The sequence below is a fragment of the Nuphar pumila genome, chromosome 5 (genome assembly GCF_984573655.1).
Source record: "Nuphar pumila chromosome 5, dmNupPumi1.hap1.1, whole genome shotgun sequence".
NCBI lineage: Eukaryota > Viridiplantae > Streptophyta > Magnoliopsida > Nymphaeales > Nymphaeaceae > Nuphar > Nuphar pumila.
The window spans coordinates 130655231-130674306 of NC_143253.1; the positions used below are offsets into that span (position 1 = coordinate 130655231).

Below are 19076 nucleotides of genomic sequence, written 5' to 3' on the forward strand. Positions count from 1 at the left end.
AGTGGCCAAGGGATATTCCTAAGAATATGGAATTGACTATGAAGAAACCTTTACTCCATTAGCTAGGATGACTATTGCTAGGACCCTCATACTCATTTCATCAATTCAAAAATAACCCATATAAACTTGATGTTAAAAATGTATTTATCAATGGTGAATTAAATGATGAGGTTTATATGGATCCTCCGCTAGGATTTGGTATTGAAAAAGGTAAACCTTTTAGACTTAAAAAGGCCTTGTATGATCTTAAATAGGTTGTTAAGGCCTAGTATGATAGATTTAATAATGTAATTACTCATCTGAACTTCTATTCTTGCTATACTGACACTGCTCGTTTTGTCAAAAGTACAGGTTCTAAGGTTGTTATTATTTTACTGTACATAGATGACATGATTATAACTAGAAGTGACAAACAAGGAGTTACTAATATTAAGAATGTTTTAAAAGAAAATTTTGATATGTCTGATTTGGGTTTTCTAAGATATTTCTTAGGTATTGAAGTTGTTTACTTTCCTAGAGGGTATATTCTTGTTAAATTATATACTTAAATTTATATATTTAAGTATATAATTCTGTTGTATAACCAAAATACCCAATAGGGGTATTTTGGTAATATCACTATGTATTTTACTTTTAAATATTTTTTCTTTTCTTTTTTTTTCCTTTTTCCTTTTTTATTTTTTCCTTTTATTTATTAGTTTTGGACCACATAAAGGGGCCCCACCTTCTAGTCGTTGGGGCCCCAAACGATCATAAATATGACCGTTTGGGGCTCCCAACGGCTAGAAGGGAGCCCCTCTATGTGGTCCCTTGGGTCCTCCCTTCTCTATAAATTGAGGGCTCCTCCCTCATTCATGTATGGCCTTTATCCTCTCCTTTTCTCTCTTTCAATAAATTTATTTTTTCCTTTGAAGGCTTTTCACCCCTTAGTGGGTTATTTGCACTTGTATTGTGCTTGTGTTCTCTTTTGCACATTGTGTGCTTGTGTTGTTGGCTTCCTTGCTTCTCCTCTATTCGCATGTTGGTGCTTCCGCATCTTTCATTGCATGGTATTAGAGCAAGGTTGGTGATCTTGCATTCTTGTTGAAGCCTTTGGGAAGCGTGCCTCTTAACTTATTTGAAGAACGGTATCCTCTTTGGTATCTATGGAGTCCGAATCAAAGGTAGAGCTCTCTTTTAAGCTCAATGGATCCAATTATCTCATGTGGGCTTCCGCTATGGAGAATCACTTAAGAGGTAAGAAACTTTGGGGTTTTGTTATGGGAACCTCTCCCGAACCTTCTCTTAATCTCACTGAAATGGAAGGGGATGTTGAAAAAACTTTGGATGGTGATGAGCGCATCAAGCCAATCAATGATCACCAATCCAAATTAGAGGATTGGGAAAGTAACCATGCCAAAATTTTGGCATGGTTCATGAACAATGTTGATCTAAAGAATTGTGCCAATATTGCAAAATTTAGAAGAGCCAATGAGGCATGGTTCTTTCTTAAGGGTATGTATACCCAAAAGGACCTTGTTAGGCAATTCTTTTGTCAAGAAAAAATTAGATCTACCAAACAAGGGGACATGAGTGTCCGGGATTATTTTAGTGCTCTTACTCCTCTTTGGGATGAGCTTGCCCTCCTTGAACCTAAATGGGTGGCTCCGAAAGATATTGAATTAAGAAGGGAACAAGTTGAAAAAGAGCATTTTTTTCCAATTCATCCATGGCCTTAGACCGGAGTTTGAGCAAGTTCGGACATTTCTTCTTCATTGTAGCAAAGCTCTACCTATTGAAGATGCTCTTGCGGAAATATGCCATGCCGAAACTCGTCTTGGCATTTCCCTAAAGAATGATGATGTATTGGCCGTTACTAGGCCCGAAAATAATGTTAAAACCTATAGACCTCCTCATTTTGGAAAGAACAATAGAAGATGTATCATATGTCACTTTTGTAATGAACCGGGGCACATTAAGCCTGTTTGTCCCAAGCTTAAAGCTAAGGTTGCCGTCGTTGAAGAAAATGCTTCAAAAAGAGAGGAAGATGGAGGTGATATTAAAGTAGCTCTCAATCAAATCTCCAAAGTTCTCCAACACCTTCTAAAAAATTCATCTTCCTCTACCTTGGGTGCCGCAGTTGCCTGCTCTTCATCACCCCCAGGTATGTGGATTCTTGACTCTGACACATCTTTTCATATGACATCTCATAAAAATACTTTATCAAATGTGTTTACCGACCCCATACCTTCATATGTTTCAACGGCTGATGGGACATCTTTAAAAATTGATTGTATTGGGACACTTGATTTTAATCAAAATTTTATTTCAAAAGAGTTCCAAAAATCAATCTAAATCTTCTCTCAGTTTCTCAAATTGCCGATCACGGTTGCCAAGTCTCTTTCTCACCCAAAGGTAGCATCGTGCAGGATCTCCAGTCAGAGAAGTTGATTGGACGCGGCCATAGAAGGGGTGATCTTTACTACATGGATTTTTTGTTTCTTCCAACCAAGTCATTTTGTAATTTTGTAAATGCTAAAAGTATTGATATTTGACATAAGAGACTTGGCCACCTTAATTTTCTAAAGATGTCTCTCTTTCCTTTTTTAAGCAATTCTTGTAAAAACAATCACATGTCTTGTAAGGATTGTATCTTTGGAAAATCTAAAGCTATTCTCTTTCCTCAAAGAAATTTTGTCTCCACTAGGCCATTTGAATTAATTCATTCTAATGTATGGGGTCCTTCTCCGGTTGTATTCAAAGGAGTTTTTTCATATTATGTTCTGTTTATTGATGATTTTTCTAGATTCACATGGATCTATTTCTTAAGTAAGAAATCTGAAGTTTTCTCATTTTTTAGAGAATTTCATGCAATGATAAAAAATCAATTCTTAGGTAACTTGTCCATCCTTAGATCCGACTCAGGAGGCGAATTTATGTCAAATGAATTTCAAAATTACTTAAAAGAAAATGAGATTTGTCATTAACGTTCTTGTCCAAACACCCCGCAACAAAACGGTCTTGCGGAAAGAAAACATAGGCACATAATTGAAACGACTAGAACCTTGTTGATTTCAAAAAACATCCCAAAATCTTTTTGGGCTGAGGCGGTTCTAACTTCCGTGTATTTAATTAATCGAACTCCCTCATCTTCTCTAAAGAATCTTTCTCCATTTGAAAAGATTTACAACATAACTCCTGATTACCAAAGGCTAAGGATTTTTTGGTGTAAATGTTTTGTCTTAACTCGCAAAAATGATAAACTTTCTCCAAGGGCGATTGAATGTATATTTTTAGGGTATGGTGAAAAACAAAAAAGTTATAGGTGCTTTGATGTAACAAATAACAAATTGTATATCTCAAAGGATGTTACCTTCTTAGAAGATGAAAATGGATTTTCACACAAATCAAATGAAAAGGTTGATCACTCTTTCCTGTTTGATTTATTACCGCGTGATAATAGTTCTGAAGAAATTTTTAATGAACAACAGTAAATATATATAGATGATTTGGGTTCTGAACAACAAGATAATGTAAATGAACCTATATCTAGGCAAATTCAAGTTTATTCCAGAAGAGAAGGGGCAAATCCTCCTTGTGCTCTTGAGAGATACTCTCAAAATAACACAATGGAAGAATCATCTCAAAGAAGGTCAAGTCGTGTCATTAGAGCACCAAATAGATTTGTATCCTATGAATCTTTTTCACCAAATTTTAGGGCATGCTTATTAGCTTTGCATTCCTTTAATGAACTGACTCATTATCATGAAGCTAAACAATATGATCATTGGGTTAAGGCTATGGAACTTGAACTAGATGCTCTTAAAAGGGGCCAAACATGGGAAATTGTTGATTTTCATAACGGGAAGAAACCCATCGGATGTAGATGGGTTTTTAAAGTTAAAACCAAAAGTGATGGGTCTTCGAAAATATATAAGGCCTGATTGGTTGCAAAAAGATTTGCTCAAGAATACGGGGTAGATTATGATAAAACATCTGCCTCTGTTGCTAGAATGACTAGTGTTCGAGCTCTTATTGTTGTTGTTTCTATTAAGAAATGAAACATTTTTCAAATTGATATGAAAAATGCATTCTTAAATGGTGATCTTAACGAAGACATTTATATGGAACCTCCTCTAGGTATGAATATAAATGGAAAAGTCTTAAAATTAAAAAAGGCATTATATGGTCTAAAACAAGCTCCTAAAGCTTGGTATGACAAATTTAGCAATGTCTTGATTAATTTGGGTTTTATATCTTGTTATACTGACATTGCTCTCTTTGTCAAGAAAACATGTGATCTTATAATCATTCTTCTTCTGTATGTTAATGACATGATCATCACAGGGAATGATAAAAAGAGAATAGATGAGGTTAAATTCGTTCTAAAGGAAACTTTTGATATGTCTGACTTGGGTTATCTGAGATATTTTTTAGGTATTGAAGTGACGTATTCTCCTCATGGATATATCTTGTCGCAAATGAAATTGGCAGTTGATATTTGCACCAAGTCAAGGATTTCAGATGCCAAAACTGTCGAGACCCCAGAAGTTATAAATGCAAAACTCAGACTTGAAGATGGTGTTCTCCTTGAAGATCCTATGCCTTATCGCCAACTGATTGGCTCTCTCACCTACCTATCCATCACCCGTTCGGATATAGCTCATGCGGTTCATGCTGCAAGCCAGTTTCAGCATGCTCCTACTGTAATGAAATATGCGGAAGAATCCAAGAATGCTAAAGCATTCACTATGTCCCACACGGACAAATGCAACAAGCATAAGAGAGGAAATCCACTAAGGGATATATGAAAGGCCTTATAAAAAGGCTACACATGAAAAATAATATCACTATTATTGAAGAGGAGCTCTCAAGAGCAATAGCACATACATGGGGGGTTCCCCCTATTTATAAGAAAAGGAGACCAAAGGGGCTCCCAATAGAGTCGTTGGGAGCCCCCAACAGTCACATATGTGACCGTTGGGGGCCCCAACGACTCCATTGTGGGGCCCCTTTTCGGTATCCAAAAAATACATTTTTAAAAATAAAAAGAAAAATAAAAAACAGTAAAATAAGAGAAACAAAATAAGTACCCCTATGGGGTACTTTGTGAAATGACCATAATACCCCTATCGGGTATTATGGTATTATTACATATGTTTTAACACCCCCCCTCAAACTTTACGGGGGAATGACCGAAAGTTTGCCAAGAAGGAACAAGAAGCGAGGAGCAGGCAGGGCTTTGGTAAAGAAATCTGCAAGTTGATATTCTGAAGTGACATATGGCAGTGTAACTGTCCCACGAAGATATTCATCACGTACATAATGACAGTCCATCTCAATATGTTTAGTCCTTTCATGAAAGGTGTGGTTGCTGGCAATATAGATGACACTTTTGTTGTCGCAACAAAGCTTCGAAGCACCAGTAATTTCGACTCCCATATCTTGAAGAAGACTTCGAAGCCACACAAGCTCCATTGTAGTGGTTGTCATAGCCCTGTATTCTGCTTCAGTAGAAGACAATGAGACTTTCTGCTGTTTCTTGCACCTCCAAGCAATTAGCGAATCTCCTAGGAACACACAAAAGCCAGTAGTTGAGATTCGATCATTTGGGTTTCCTTCCCAGTCAGCATCAATATAAGCTAGTAAATCTAAGGAAGAGATTGAGGATAGGAATAGCCCTTTAGTCAAAGTATTTTTAATATATCGAATGATCCGGAGCACAGCACTCATATGCACAGATGTAGGAGCATGCTGAAATTGGCTTGCAGAGTGCACAGCATGAGCAATATCGAGCCTGGTGATAGTCAGATAGGTGAGGGAGCCTATGAGTTGCCTGTAGGGCGTAGGATCATCCAGCAGAACTCCATCCTCCAGTCGTAGTTTAACATTGATAACCTCGGGAGTCTCCACCTTTTTATCATCTGAAATCCCAGATTTGGAACATATGTCTGCAACAAGCTTCATCTGTGACAATATATACCCTCGAGGAGAGTATGCAACTTCTATACCAAGAAAGTACCTGAGAAAACCCAGATCAGACATATCAAAATTATGTTTTAACATATTTTTAACTTTAAGAATACCACTTTCATCATTGCCAGTGATGATCATATCATCAACATAAAGCAGAAGGATGATGATACTATTACCTGCATGTTTAACAAAAAGAGCAGTGTCAGTATAACATGAGCGAAATCCCAATTGTAACATGATAGCACTAAATCTATCATACCAAGCCTTAGGGGCTTGTTTAAGACCATATAAAGCTTTTAATAACCGAAGGGTTTGACCTTGGTTAACACTGATTCCCGGCGGAGGGTCCATATATACTTCTTCATTCAACTGACCATTAAGAAAGGCATTTTTAACATCTAATTGGAATATAGGCCATTTCTTAGATGATGCTACCGCAATTAAAGTTCTAACGCTTGTCATGCGAGCCACGGGAGCAAAAGTCTCCTCATAATCGATGCCATATTCTTGTGAGTATCCCTTAGCAACTAATCTAGCTTTATAACGCTCTAGGGAACCATCACTTTTTGTTTTGACTTTGTAGACCCATCGACATCCTATAGCTTTCTTATTTGGAGGAAGGTGAACTATTTCCCAAGTTTTAGCTTTATTTAAAGCATCTAGTTCAACTTTCATTGCTTCAACCCAATGAGGTATACTTTTTGCTTGATTATAATGGGAGGGTTCATAGTAAGAATGCAAGGCTATTAGACAAGCTCTATATTTAGGTGAAAGAGTTTCATATGAGACAAACCTATTAGGTGAAATTGATTCTCTAGAAGAACGCCTAAGGGAGGTTTCTTCTAGGGGTTCATTAAGCCGCAAGAATTTTTCTAAAGCACTAATAGGTTGGGCTTCCTCACGCCGAGTGTATACTTGGAGATTGTCACCATTAGTTGGTGATACATCATTATCATGAGAATCATGAGTATTTTCTAAAACTTCCGGATGACTCAAAGAGTCATCATTTGAATCTTCTAAAAGATCATTGATAAACATATAATCAATTTCATTTGATTTTTCCAATATGTCAAATCCATTTTCATCTTCTACAAAGGTTACATCTTTGGAGACAAATAACTTATTGTTTTTATGATCAAAGCATCTATAGTCTTTTTGATTTTCACCATATCCTAAAAATACACATTCTATTGCTTTAGGTGACAATTTATCTCTTTTATGTATAATAACAAAGCATTTACACCCAAAAATCCGAAGACGATTGTAGTCGGGTGTCATATTAAAAAGTTTTTCATAAGGAGAGATATTATTCAATTTTGAAGATGGCATCCTATTGATTAAATAGGTGGAGGTTAACACGGCTTCGGCCCAAAAATTTTTAGGAATATTTTTAGAAATGAGTAAGGATCTAGTGGTTTCCAAAATATGCCTATGTTTTCTTTCCGCTAGACCGTTTTGTTGAGGAGTTCTTGGGCAAGATTTTTGATGACAAATGCCATGTTGTTTTAGATATGATTGAAAATCATTTGATAAGTACTCTCCACCCGAATCGGATCTAAGAATGGATATTTGACTTTGAAATTGATTTTGAATTTTTGCATGGAATTCTTTAAAGAAGTTAAAAACTTCCGATTTAAAGTTAAGAAAATAAATCCATACATATCTAGTATAATCATCAATAAAAGTAACATAATATGAATAACCACCTTTAGATAGAACCGGAGATGGCCCCCAAACATCGGAATGCACCAATTCAAAAGGTCTTGTTGTTACAAAGGATCTAATAGGAAAAGGAGTAGACTTCATTTTGCCAAAAATGCAATCTTTGCAATTGATATCTTTTTCTTTACAAAACTTGTGTCCAAAAGGAAAAATATACATTTTAGAGTAACTTGGATGTCCAAGCCTTTTATGCCAAGTTTCAATATTTTTGTCTTGGACATAAGTACAAAATGAGGTATTTGGAAGCATTAAATTATCCATAAAATAAAGGTCTCCCTTCCTATGGCCTTGCCCAATCCGCTTCCCGGACCGGAGATCCTGCACAAAGCACTCTTGAGATGAGAAAGATATTTCACATCCATGGTCGGCAATTTGGGAAACGGAAAAAATGTTAAGATTTAGTTTAGGAACTATTCTTACTTTTGGAACAAGGAAATTTTGAATATTTTTAGAATCAAGAGTTCCAATACCATTTATTTTGAGAAAAGTTCCATCGGCCGTAGAGACACGACATTTTTGAATTGGTGTGCACATTGGTTAATGCATTTTCATGAGGGGTCATGTGAAAAGAAGCTCCGGAATCTAAAATCCAAGAGTACGTACCGGGAGGTGATAATGAGGCAATTGCGGCACCGGAGGTAGAAGAAGTAGCCTTTAGAATTTGTTGGAGAGCCAAGGAAATTTGTCCAAGAGTATCTTTGAGATCCCCGTTCTTGCCGTCATCTTCTTTGGTGGATGATTCTTCAACGGAAGCCACCTTTGGCTTGAATGCTCCATTTAGCTTTGGGCAAACGGGTTTAATATGTCCCGGCTCATAACAATGATGACATATAATCATTTTTCTCCCACCACTCCCTTGCTTACCAAAATGAGGTGGTTTGTATGTTTTGACATGATTGTCGGGTTTAGATACGGCAAGAACTTCATCAATGCTTTTACCCATATTATGCCTAGTCTCTTCTTGAGTAATCTCGGCAATAGCCTCTTCTAAGGGAGGAAACGTGGATCTATGGAGGAGTGAGGATCTAACTTGTTCAAATTCGGGACGAAGCCCAAATAAAAATTGAAACAATCTATCTTGTTCCATTTGTTTTTGTCTTAGTACCACATCCTCCATAGATACCCATTTAGGCTCTAAAAGAGCCAATTCATCCCACAAAGGATTTAGAGCACTATAATAGTCTTGTATGCTCATGTCACCTTGTTTTGTGGTTCTCACTTTTTCTTGCAAAAAATAAACTCTTACAAGATCCTTTTGGGTAAACATACCCTTCATAAAAAACCAAGTTGCCCGGCAGAATTTTGCAATATTTGCACATACCTTAAGTTCAACATTATTCATAAACCATGCTAGGATTTTTGCATGGTTACTCTCCCAATCTTCCATTTGATGATGATAGTCTTCAATAGCCTTGAGACGAGCATCGCCTTCAAGTGCTTTCTCTTGATCTTCTTCCATCTTTGTGAGCTTAAGTTGGGGTTCCGGAATGGTCCCCATTACATAACCCCAAAGCTTCTTCCCTTTGAGATTATTCTCCATTGCGGATGCCCACATCATATAATTTTTCCCATTGAGCTTGAATGATAGATCGATCTTGACTTCCATTGCTACAAAATGGAGGTGAGAGAGAAAAAAAAGTAGAGAGATACACGATTTTACCTTAGAAGATCGTATGGCTCTGATACCATGTAATGAAATATGCGGAAGAATCCAAGAATGCTAAAGCATTCACTATGTCTCACACGGACAAATGCAACAAGCATAAGAGAGGAAATCCACTAAGGGATATACGAAAGGCCTTATAAAAAGGCTACACACATGAAAAATAATATCACTATTATTGAAGAGGAGCTCTCAAGAGCAATAGCACATACATGGGGGGTTCCCCCTATTTATAAGAAAAGGAGACCAAAGGGGCTCCCAATAGAGTCGTTGGGAGCCCCCAACGGTCACATATGTGACCGTTGGGGGCCCCAACGGTCACATATGTGACCGTTGGGGGCCCCAACGACTCCATTGTGGGGCCCCTTTTCGGTATCCAAAAAATACATTTTTAAAAATAAAAAGAAAAATAAAAAACAGTAAAATAAGAGAAACAAAATAAGTACCCCTATGGGGTACTTTGTGAAATGACCATAATACCCCTATCGGGTATTATGGTATTATTACATATGTTTTAACACCTACTTCTGTACATATGGTGGTTGTGATGTGGATTGTGCGCTACATCAAGAACACCATCTCTAAAAGGTTTTTCTTATCCTCTTCTTCATCTCTTGACTTAATTGCTTATACTGATGTAGATTGGGGAGAAAATCCCAATGATCGAATCTCAGTCACTGGTTTTTATGTTTTCTTAGAGGAATCACTTATCTCTTGGCGGTGTAAGAAGCAACAAAAAGTTTTTCTCTCTTCTACTAAAGCCGAATATCGGGCGATCGCAATGACTACTATGAAAATAGTATGGATTAGAAGTCTCCTCCGTGACATGGACATTTTCATTTCTACTCCTACCAAGATGTGTTGTGACAACAAAAGTGCCATTTATATTGCTAGCAACCACACTTTTCACGAGCATACAAAGCATATTGAGATGGATTGTCGCTATGTTCGAGACGAATACCTCAAAGAGAACATTTCATTGCCATATATTACTTATGAGTTTCAATTAGCAGACTTCTTCACCAAAGCTCTACCAGCTCCAAGATTTATGTTCCTTCTTGACAAACTTTCTGTCTTCTCCCCGTAAAGTTTGAGGGGGGGGGTGTTAAATTATATACTTAAATATATATATTTAAATATATAATTCTGTTGTATAACCAAAACACCCGATAGGGGTATTTTGGTAATATCACTATGTATTTTACTTTTAAATATTTTTTCTTTTCTTCTTTTTTCCTTTTTCCTTGTTTATTTTTTCCTTTTATTTATTAGTTTTGGACCACATAAAGGGGGCCCACCTTCTAGTCGTTGGGGCCCTAAACGGTCATAAATATGACCGTTTGGGGCTCCCAACGGCTAGAAGGGAGCCCCTCTATGTGGTCCCTTGGGTCCTCCCTTCTCTATAAATTGAGGGCTCCTCCCTCATTCATGTATGGCTTTTAGCCTCTCCTTTTCTCTCTTTCAATAAAGTTATTTTTGCCTTTGAAGGCTTTTCACCCCTTAGTGGGTTATTTGCACTTGTATTGTGCTTGTGTTCTCTTTTGCACATTGTGTGCTTGTGTTGTTGGCTTCCTTGCTTCTCCTCTATTCGCATGTTGGTGCTTCCGCGTCTTTCATTACAATTCTTTCTATTTGTGTTAAGTCAGGTATTTCAGATGATAAAAAAATGGAGACACCTGAAGTGATAAATACAAAATTAAGGCTTGAAGATGAGACTCTTCTTGAAGATCAACACTTTTTCAACAACTAATCGGGTCGCTCACCTATTTATCTATCATCAGGCCAGACATAGCTCGTGCTATTCATTCTGCCAGTCAGTTTCAGCATGCTCCTACCACAGGACATAGGAGTGTTGCGTTAAGAATTGTTAAATATATAAAGAATACCTTAATTAAAGGACTTTTTTTATCCCCATCTTTTGATTTACTTGCTTATACTGATGCAAATTTGGGAGGAAATCCCAATGATAGAATCTCAGCTACTGGTTTATGCGTTTTCTTAGGAGATTCATTAATTGCGTGGAGATGCAAAAAGCAGTAAAATGTATCATTGTCATCAACAAAAGTTGAATATAGAGCTATGACAACAACAACAACAATGGAGCTCGTATGGTTACGTAATCTTCTCAAAAATATAAGAGTTGGCATATCCAAACCTTCGAAGATGTGTTACGATAATAAAAGCACAATTTACATTGCCAGCAACCACACCTTCCATGAATATACTAAATATATTGAGATGAATTGTTGCTATGTTCATGATGAATTCTTAGAGGAACTATATTGAGTTTTTATATGTCACATTAGAATATCAGCTTGCAGATTTTTTACCATGGCTCTGGCTACTCCTGACTTCTTGTTTCTTCTCAACAAACTTTCGGTGAACACCATAAGTTTGAGGAGGGGTGTTAAAATAGGTTATATATGATTATATATAATCATATATATATATATATAATTAGTTTTTTTGTATTGCCCTTAAGGGATGTTGAAAATAGGTGGTTTTATTTCAACAATCAAAGATTTAAGAATGACAGGGCCTTGAGACCGATCTTTCAACAAGAACACCCATGATAACCTTGAGAAGTCATCAACAATGACCAAATAATAATGACACTGAGACCTACTAGGAATCCTACTCGAACCCCATACATTGACATGAAGAAGATCAAACAATCTTTGACTCGATGGACTTTGACTAGAGGGAAAAGAGCTTCGGCAATGTTTTCCCAATTGACATGTTTCGCATTGAAAAGAAACTGAGAGAGGTATATGAGGAATGACTCGATGAAGTTTTGCCACTTGAAGATGACCCAGACGATGATGCCATAACAAAGGACTCGAGGAAGACGTAACAGCAGAATAGACAGAACCCACTGGTTGATGTAGATAATACACACCACCTTCCTCATAGCCGCCACCGATCCTCTTCCCTGTAAGCAAGTCCTGAAAAGTGCAACCCATAGGATCAAAAATTACCCTACAATTCACCTCTTTTGTCATTCTACTGACAGATAATAGATTCTATGGAAAAGAAGGAGCATGAAGAACATTTGACAGTTGAAGGGTAGGGGAAATAGACATGTTTCCCTGCCCTACAATTGGAGAAGAACTGCCATCAGCAAGGACTACCCCTTTTTGATCGGTTACAGGATTTAAACTTAAAAAGTTACTCGAATTTCCGCACAAGTGTTTGGATGCTCCAGAATCAATGATCCACTTACCACCTTGGCCAGATAGGCCATCACCTGCCAAGCACGCAACCTTAGCAACATAAGACTTCGAAGAGGATGAGCATAAAGCAAGAAGCTTGTTATATTCAGTCCGGCTAAGAGTTATATAATCATTGGAGCAATCCGCATCAGATTTAACCACTTGAGTCATAAAGAAAAGAATGAGTTAAAAAACGAACAGGTCCTCAAATTGATGACACTAATTTGTCTCCACCACGACAAAAAAAACTCCACACTATGCAGGTCCACAAAAAAAAAACTATTACTCTGCTTCACTATGTCTGCGCAACATCCATACCACTCACCAGATCAGGAACCCATGGATTCATCACGACTTGTAGATCCGATCTTCTAGAGACGATATGTCCAAAAGGAAGTCCCGAAATCACCTTCACGCAATCAACCTTTCACGATCTTTGCCTTCACACGTTCCCAAGAATGTACAATAGCAATAGCATAGTTCAAGACTACTCCCACGATCCACTAAATAATCGGATCTGAAATCAGTCAGATCTGATTCTTTCTCCCCCTTTTTTTTTCCGGCACCCAATATGTAGATCAACAACTGAGTTTGATCTTCACCACGACACACAGATCAGCAACTGCCCTTTTTTGTTTTCGACACCCACAAACGACACAGGGAATTACAATCAGACCTGATTTCAACACAGCAGAGACTCACGCTTGCTGCTTCCACGACATGAGCACAACCGAAACTAACATGTTTCTTTCTCAAAAAAAAATCACTACAGCATGGTTGGTAGGAGCTGTCAATGTAGTCTCCTTGTGGTGATACATAGCAGGTTCAAAACTCAGTGGTATGTTGAATAAAAACTGGTGAGGGTCTGCCTAACTTAGCTTTAAAAAAAATCACGACAAAAAAAATCACGACCCAGCAGGTAATCACGACAGGTGCTGAAATCACGACAAAAGCTGAACTTACGACATCTGTAAGTCATGGCAGTTGCTGCTGAAATCATATAGATAGATGTTGTAACTCACGACAGCATGAGAAAAAAAAATTCACAACCCAGCAGAAATCACGGTAGATGCTGAAATCATGACAGATGAAGAAGGAAGATCATTTCTTCAAGGGACACGATACAAAATCACGACAGCAGCATATACAATCTGTTATAAGCTGCCAAACCCAAAAATCACGGCATGGCTCAAGGGTTACGGCTGCCAGATCTGAAGCCACACTTCCACGATGCTCCCTTAGATCTGATGACACATCTTAAAAGAAAACAGACCTGATTTGAATATATAAATTTTTTTTTCCGAAGGTGTAGATCAACCGTAGATTGTTCACGATCGATCACGCTCCCACGATCGACTGCTCTGATACCATGTTGAAGGATGGATGAGAAGTACCGAACCTTGGGTAGAGAGAGAGAGAGAGAGAGAGAGAGAGAGAGAGAGAGAGAGAGAGAGAGAGAGACGGCTGCACAGAAAGTAAACTTCGTATTCCATTAGGGCAGCTACTCTCTATGTTAAATAGAGATAAGCCAAAAAGAAGAAATTACATCTAAGTCCATTATTTAATAAAATTTCAAATAACCTCTAATTTAATAAGGCTTAAACTTAAAGCCACCTATTCTCAACAATTTTGGTCTTTTTCATAATGTAACTATAAACAGTTTTTTTTGTCATTATGTAAATAGGGCATGGGCTCTATGGTCAAAAGACCATAGAGTCGTTGGGGACCCAACAGTCACATTTGTGACCGTTGGGGGCTCCCAATGACTCTATTGGGGACTTCTCAATAGAGCCCAAGCCCTCTCTTAGTTGTATAAACAGGGCTGACCCCCTCCCTTGTATCTTAATGTTTTCTTAAGCATTTCCATTCAATAAGGACTTCATTCGTTACTTTTGTGTTTTGTTCCAAGACTCTTTGAAGTCATTGTATGCACTTTTGTGCTTGTATTGTGTGGTCGTGCCTTTGTATTGTCCATTCTTGGACTTGTGTATGTGCTTATGCACTTTGTGTTGTAATTCCGCATACTTCATTACACTTGCTTCATTATTTGATTGGCAAATTGCCAGTTTTAAAGGTTGACATACCTCTGCGCTTAAAACTAATTTGGAGAAATTAGGAGTTGGTTGGTTTTTGCTGAATTTGTTTAGCTTTCTCTTTGGAAGGTTGCACTCGGTGTTGTCTAAATTGATACTCACTAGATTGACTTTTATTTTACCAAATCACAAGCTGATTTTGCTCTACAGATATTATTACCTTAGATTTGTTTTTATTGTGTACAACCAAACGGTCTGTGGGTGATGTTTGTGACTGTTACATGACCTAAGCTGACTGGTCCTCGTTGAAAATCTTGTCTTCCATAATTTTTAGCTGCTCAAATTGTCTGAACTCAAGTACATAAGAAGGCAATTTCTTTTGTCTTGATGCAGTGTAATTATAACTTAGATATATTGGTAATGGTATGTGTTCCCTACCGGAAGAAGCTTCTTACCACATGATATTGTTATCTCTATTAGGTGAGGCATTAGGTCAGTTGGTCTTGGAAATCTTGTAAAGGGTAATACTTAAATTTAACGTATGGATTGTGGGCATGGTTGATAAAAAAAAGAGAGGCAACATTCGCCAAATAGTCCAAAAACACAACTTAAATAGAAGTGAGAATTTAAGGCAATTAGAGGGGTATTCACCATCACATGGGAATTTGTGTTAATGATGGATATTTAACTGAATGATTGTTGAACATAATTTCATTTGGAAGTAAAACAAGGCAATAAGGCCTAGCATATTATTTCACGTGTCCCCTTTTTCAACCTTTCATTTAGAGATTTCAAGTCCAATATCTAGTGATTGGTTGCATATTCAACTGAAGAAGTTACAATGTCTCCAGGTTTCTTCACTTGAAATGAACAGCAAACTATGCTTCCTTTTTTCAATTCATAGAGCCTGATGTTAGAAAAAGTAATCTAAAAAATGATAATGGATTTTTGTCAAACAAATATGAACGAGTTCAAAGATCCGTGAAGTAACTACACTGGGAGCAAAACAAGCAGTAACAACAAAAGAATAATATTGCTAGGTCTTCCTGGAACTTGTAAAAGCTAAAGGATTCCTTTTCATTGATAAAAGAGGGATATCATCTGGAGTTCCACAAACCAAAGAATTTCCATTAAAAGTTAAATGTGGTTCTGGAGGTCAAATCTAAGGGCATGATTCTTGTTTTAGATAAAGTTTATAGAATGCAGAAAATGTTACCGTATAGCTACCCAAAAAGAAGGCAGTAACAGTGTTTTATTTCTGTTTATTCAAGTTGTTATTGTCTTCATTTCTGAGCTTAAGAGGAAAAAAAAGAGGAAATGGAACCTTTCTTATTTGATATTGGACCCAGATTTGGAGATGAATGGGAAGACTAGATCAAATCCTAGTTTGGTTAGCTATTTGCCTTTATAAGATTCAATTTTACACGAAGTTAGGTTTCAGATGTTTGGAATATATATATATATATATATATATATATATATATATAGAGAGAGAGAGAGAGAGAGATCTATGCATGAGGCTGTAGTTTCATGTTTTTTTGAATCTGACAATAAATCAATAGATCTAATAAAGCTAGCCTATATAGGGTAGGGGGAGGGGCCCAGGGTGGGATCCAGGTGTTGTTCTTATGTTTCTAAGGGTGTGAAAAGAATAAGAAATGTGTACATTTTTTGGGGGATTTCTTACACCATTAACATATTTTTTATTGAAGCATTTTTCCTTCTGATCTTTCTAATTTCTGCACAAACAAACTGTCAAAAGACTGGAAACAGATTTTCCAAAAGAACCAAATGAATGGAAGCGTGAAAACTGTGAATGCACATCAGGTTGTTAAACATGTCTGTTTCCTTTTAGATCATATAGTGGACTATATTCAGACAATGCATCTCAATCTTTAGCATAGTTGGCAAACCCGGCGAGTTGACTCGGGAATCGCCCGAGTCGACCCGGATCAGACACCAACTAGGTCACCGATTCAGGAGCACCGATCCTGGCGATCCACACACCTCTTATGTATCTTTTATCATGCATTTCATGATTTTAGTGCATAATGCTCATAAAAGTAATTTTTATAAAGAAACATATATTTTTAAATCATAATTATCAACAATTATATATAGTTGAATACTTATATAGCTTAGTCATTGATGTCATGTGCTAAATTAAGTAATTATACAGTTTGGAGTTTGATTTTTTCCATATCTTAACACTAAAAAGGCATAGTCCTAACTCGTCTGAGTTACTGAGTCAACCCGTTGACTCACGAGTCAAGGGTCATGCGATCCAGATGCGAGTCACGAGTTTGCCAACTATGATCTTTAGTGCCCTTTTTGTCTACAGATGTTGGCGGAAACAACTAGTAATTGCAAAGGATGCTAGAAGAGTGGATGTATTATGCTATCGAATTTCTCTATGCCAAAGGATTCTGAAAGGAACTGAAAGATATAAGGAGCTTAATGAAATTGTTAATGTGGCTGCAAAGAAACTGAAGGATGAGGTCGGGCCTCTCCACCAAGTATCCTTGAAGATGGCCCGGGGGATAGTCAATAGACTCTCTTGTGGTGCTGAAGTTCAGAAGCTCTGCTCTTTTGCCATAGAGGCTGTTGATTCCATGCTGCAAGCAGGTTTTGAGCAACCATCGAGTGATCCAAACCTCCCAGGTATGTGGGATTTGGCATCTTCTTCAAAACTTTTCATTACTTCATTTTATGTGCTTCAATGATCACAATTGTGAGATCAATCTTCTATTATGTCCCAGCAAAAACAACAGTTCCTCCTTTCCTTGTCCATTTTGAAGATGTCTCACCAACAACAATCGTGGTGATGTTAGAACTTGAAGATAAGAAGTCATCAGATGAAATCACTGGCTGCAGATTATGGTACCGGTGTGTCACTGCTACCGCCTATCCAGAAGCACCCTTGTGTATTTTCCTGGAGAATGAAACAAAATTCACAGTCTCAGACCTGGATCCTTCAACAGAATATGTTTTTAAAGTTGCTCCATTCAGTAATTCTAGAGAGCTTGGGGAATCTGATGCTAGGTGGACAACTAGAGAAACTTCTGTTGGCGGTAACGGTATGGCAACCAGTCATAGCACTGATAGGATTGATAAAGTAGACTCTGGTTCCACCCTGGAAGAGGAAAATGTGACTGGTGAACATGCTTCCATCATCCAGGCAGAATCACAGAGGGACTCCACCAACTCGAGCGATGACAATCAAGCTTCAAAACTTCCTAAAACCGGCCACGAAACTGACTCCAAGGTTCGCTCATTGGATGAAATTAGTGACAATGATGGGTGTGATACACTCATGGCAATGGAGGTTGTACCTCTCATGTGCTCAAATGCCGCACCCCCAGACACTCCATGCAAACCCGACACTGCTAAAGAATTGCCAAAATCTGACAAGCAAATCGCTGAGGGACAGTATGAGCATTGTGTCAAGGTGATCAGGTGGTTAGAATGTGAAGGGCATGTCGATAAGGAGTTCCGAGTCAAGTTCTTAACGTGGTTCAGCTTGAAAGCTAGCATGCAGGAGAGGAGGGTGGTGAACGTGTTTGTAGATACATTGATTGATGATCCACCAAGCTTAGCTGGGCAACTCATTGATGCATTCTTAGATAGGATTTGCAGCAAAAGCCCACCAGTCACTCGAAATGGTTTCTGTACTGGATCTTGGCATTGACAATGGAGTTTAACTGCTTTGATCATATGCCAGACATTGATGCCATGCCTAAATTCTCACCCTCTCTCTCAGATGATTGTTCTTTGATCCAAATGTAATTGTTCAATTCTTAAGGATGCTGATGTTAGCGGAAAAGGCATATCAGCAGAAATGATTCATCTGTGGTTTGCAGATTACGCAAATGAACAGTAATTGAATGTTATATTTTGAAGTGAATCTGTTGTTTATTGTGGTTTAATTCATGATATTTGTATTTAGTCTCTGAGCTCTTTTCTTGTACCATGGCGGGTAACCCCCTTTGAATAGGTACACAGTATGTTGTAGTAGATGATTTGAAGACAATACGGGTTACAAAACGGGCTGCTGCCTGCATAGTGGTGGTTCTGCACTTTATATTCTGTTTGCGAGCCTTGCATTGAGGTGGAAAGTGGAAACAGTGTTTTTTGGGGGGATAATCCAAGGGACCCCCCTCCCCAATCACTGACTGCACATTTACTGGCCTCCAGTTGGTAAAACCCTTGAGGTCTCCCTTGCCCACTGGGGGGTATACCCAGCTTCGACCTTGTAGCAACGGATGCCACCTACTACCAGATGAGCAGAGCCCTTGTGAGCAAGTCGCAGTAGTGTTAGCCAAAATGTGGTGTTGAGGATGGAGTTGCTAAAAACATCCTCGTGTGATTGGTGTAGAAAATGTGGTGTTAGGCTCAAGAGCAGGCAACTCAGTTCTTAGATTTTCAGCCGACGTGTTTTGTTTGTCCATAGATAGCAATTGGAAGGATCACCCACCAGACTGGCATCCTTCT

At 38.0% G+C, this 19076-nt stretch overlaps 1 protein-coding gene across 1 annotated transcript in view; it reads left to right on the plus strand.

Annotated features, from left to right (window-relative positions):
* Positions 1 to 18529, plus strand: part of LOC149838734 (VIN3-like protein 2) — a 53803-nt gene extending 35274 nt beyond the window's left edge. Inside the window, exons 3-4 of the mRNA XM_090006774.1 lie at positions 16927 to 17246; positions 17345 to 18529. Coding sequence (XP_089862900.1) covers positions 16927 to 17246; positions 17345 to 18273 — 1249 coding nt within the window. The 3' untranslated portion in view covers positions 18274 to 18529. The remainder of the gene's footprint in view (positions 1 to 16926; positions 17247 to 17344) is intronic.
* Positions 18530 to 19076: the final 547 nt, after the last annotated feature.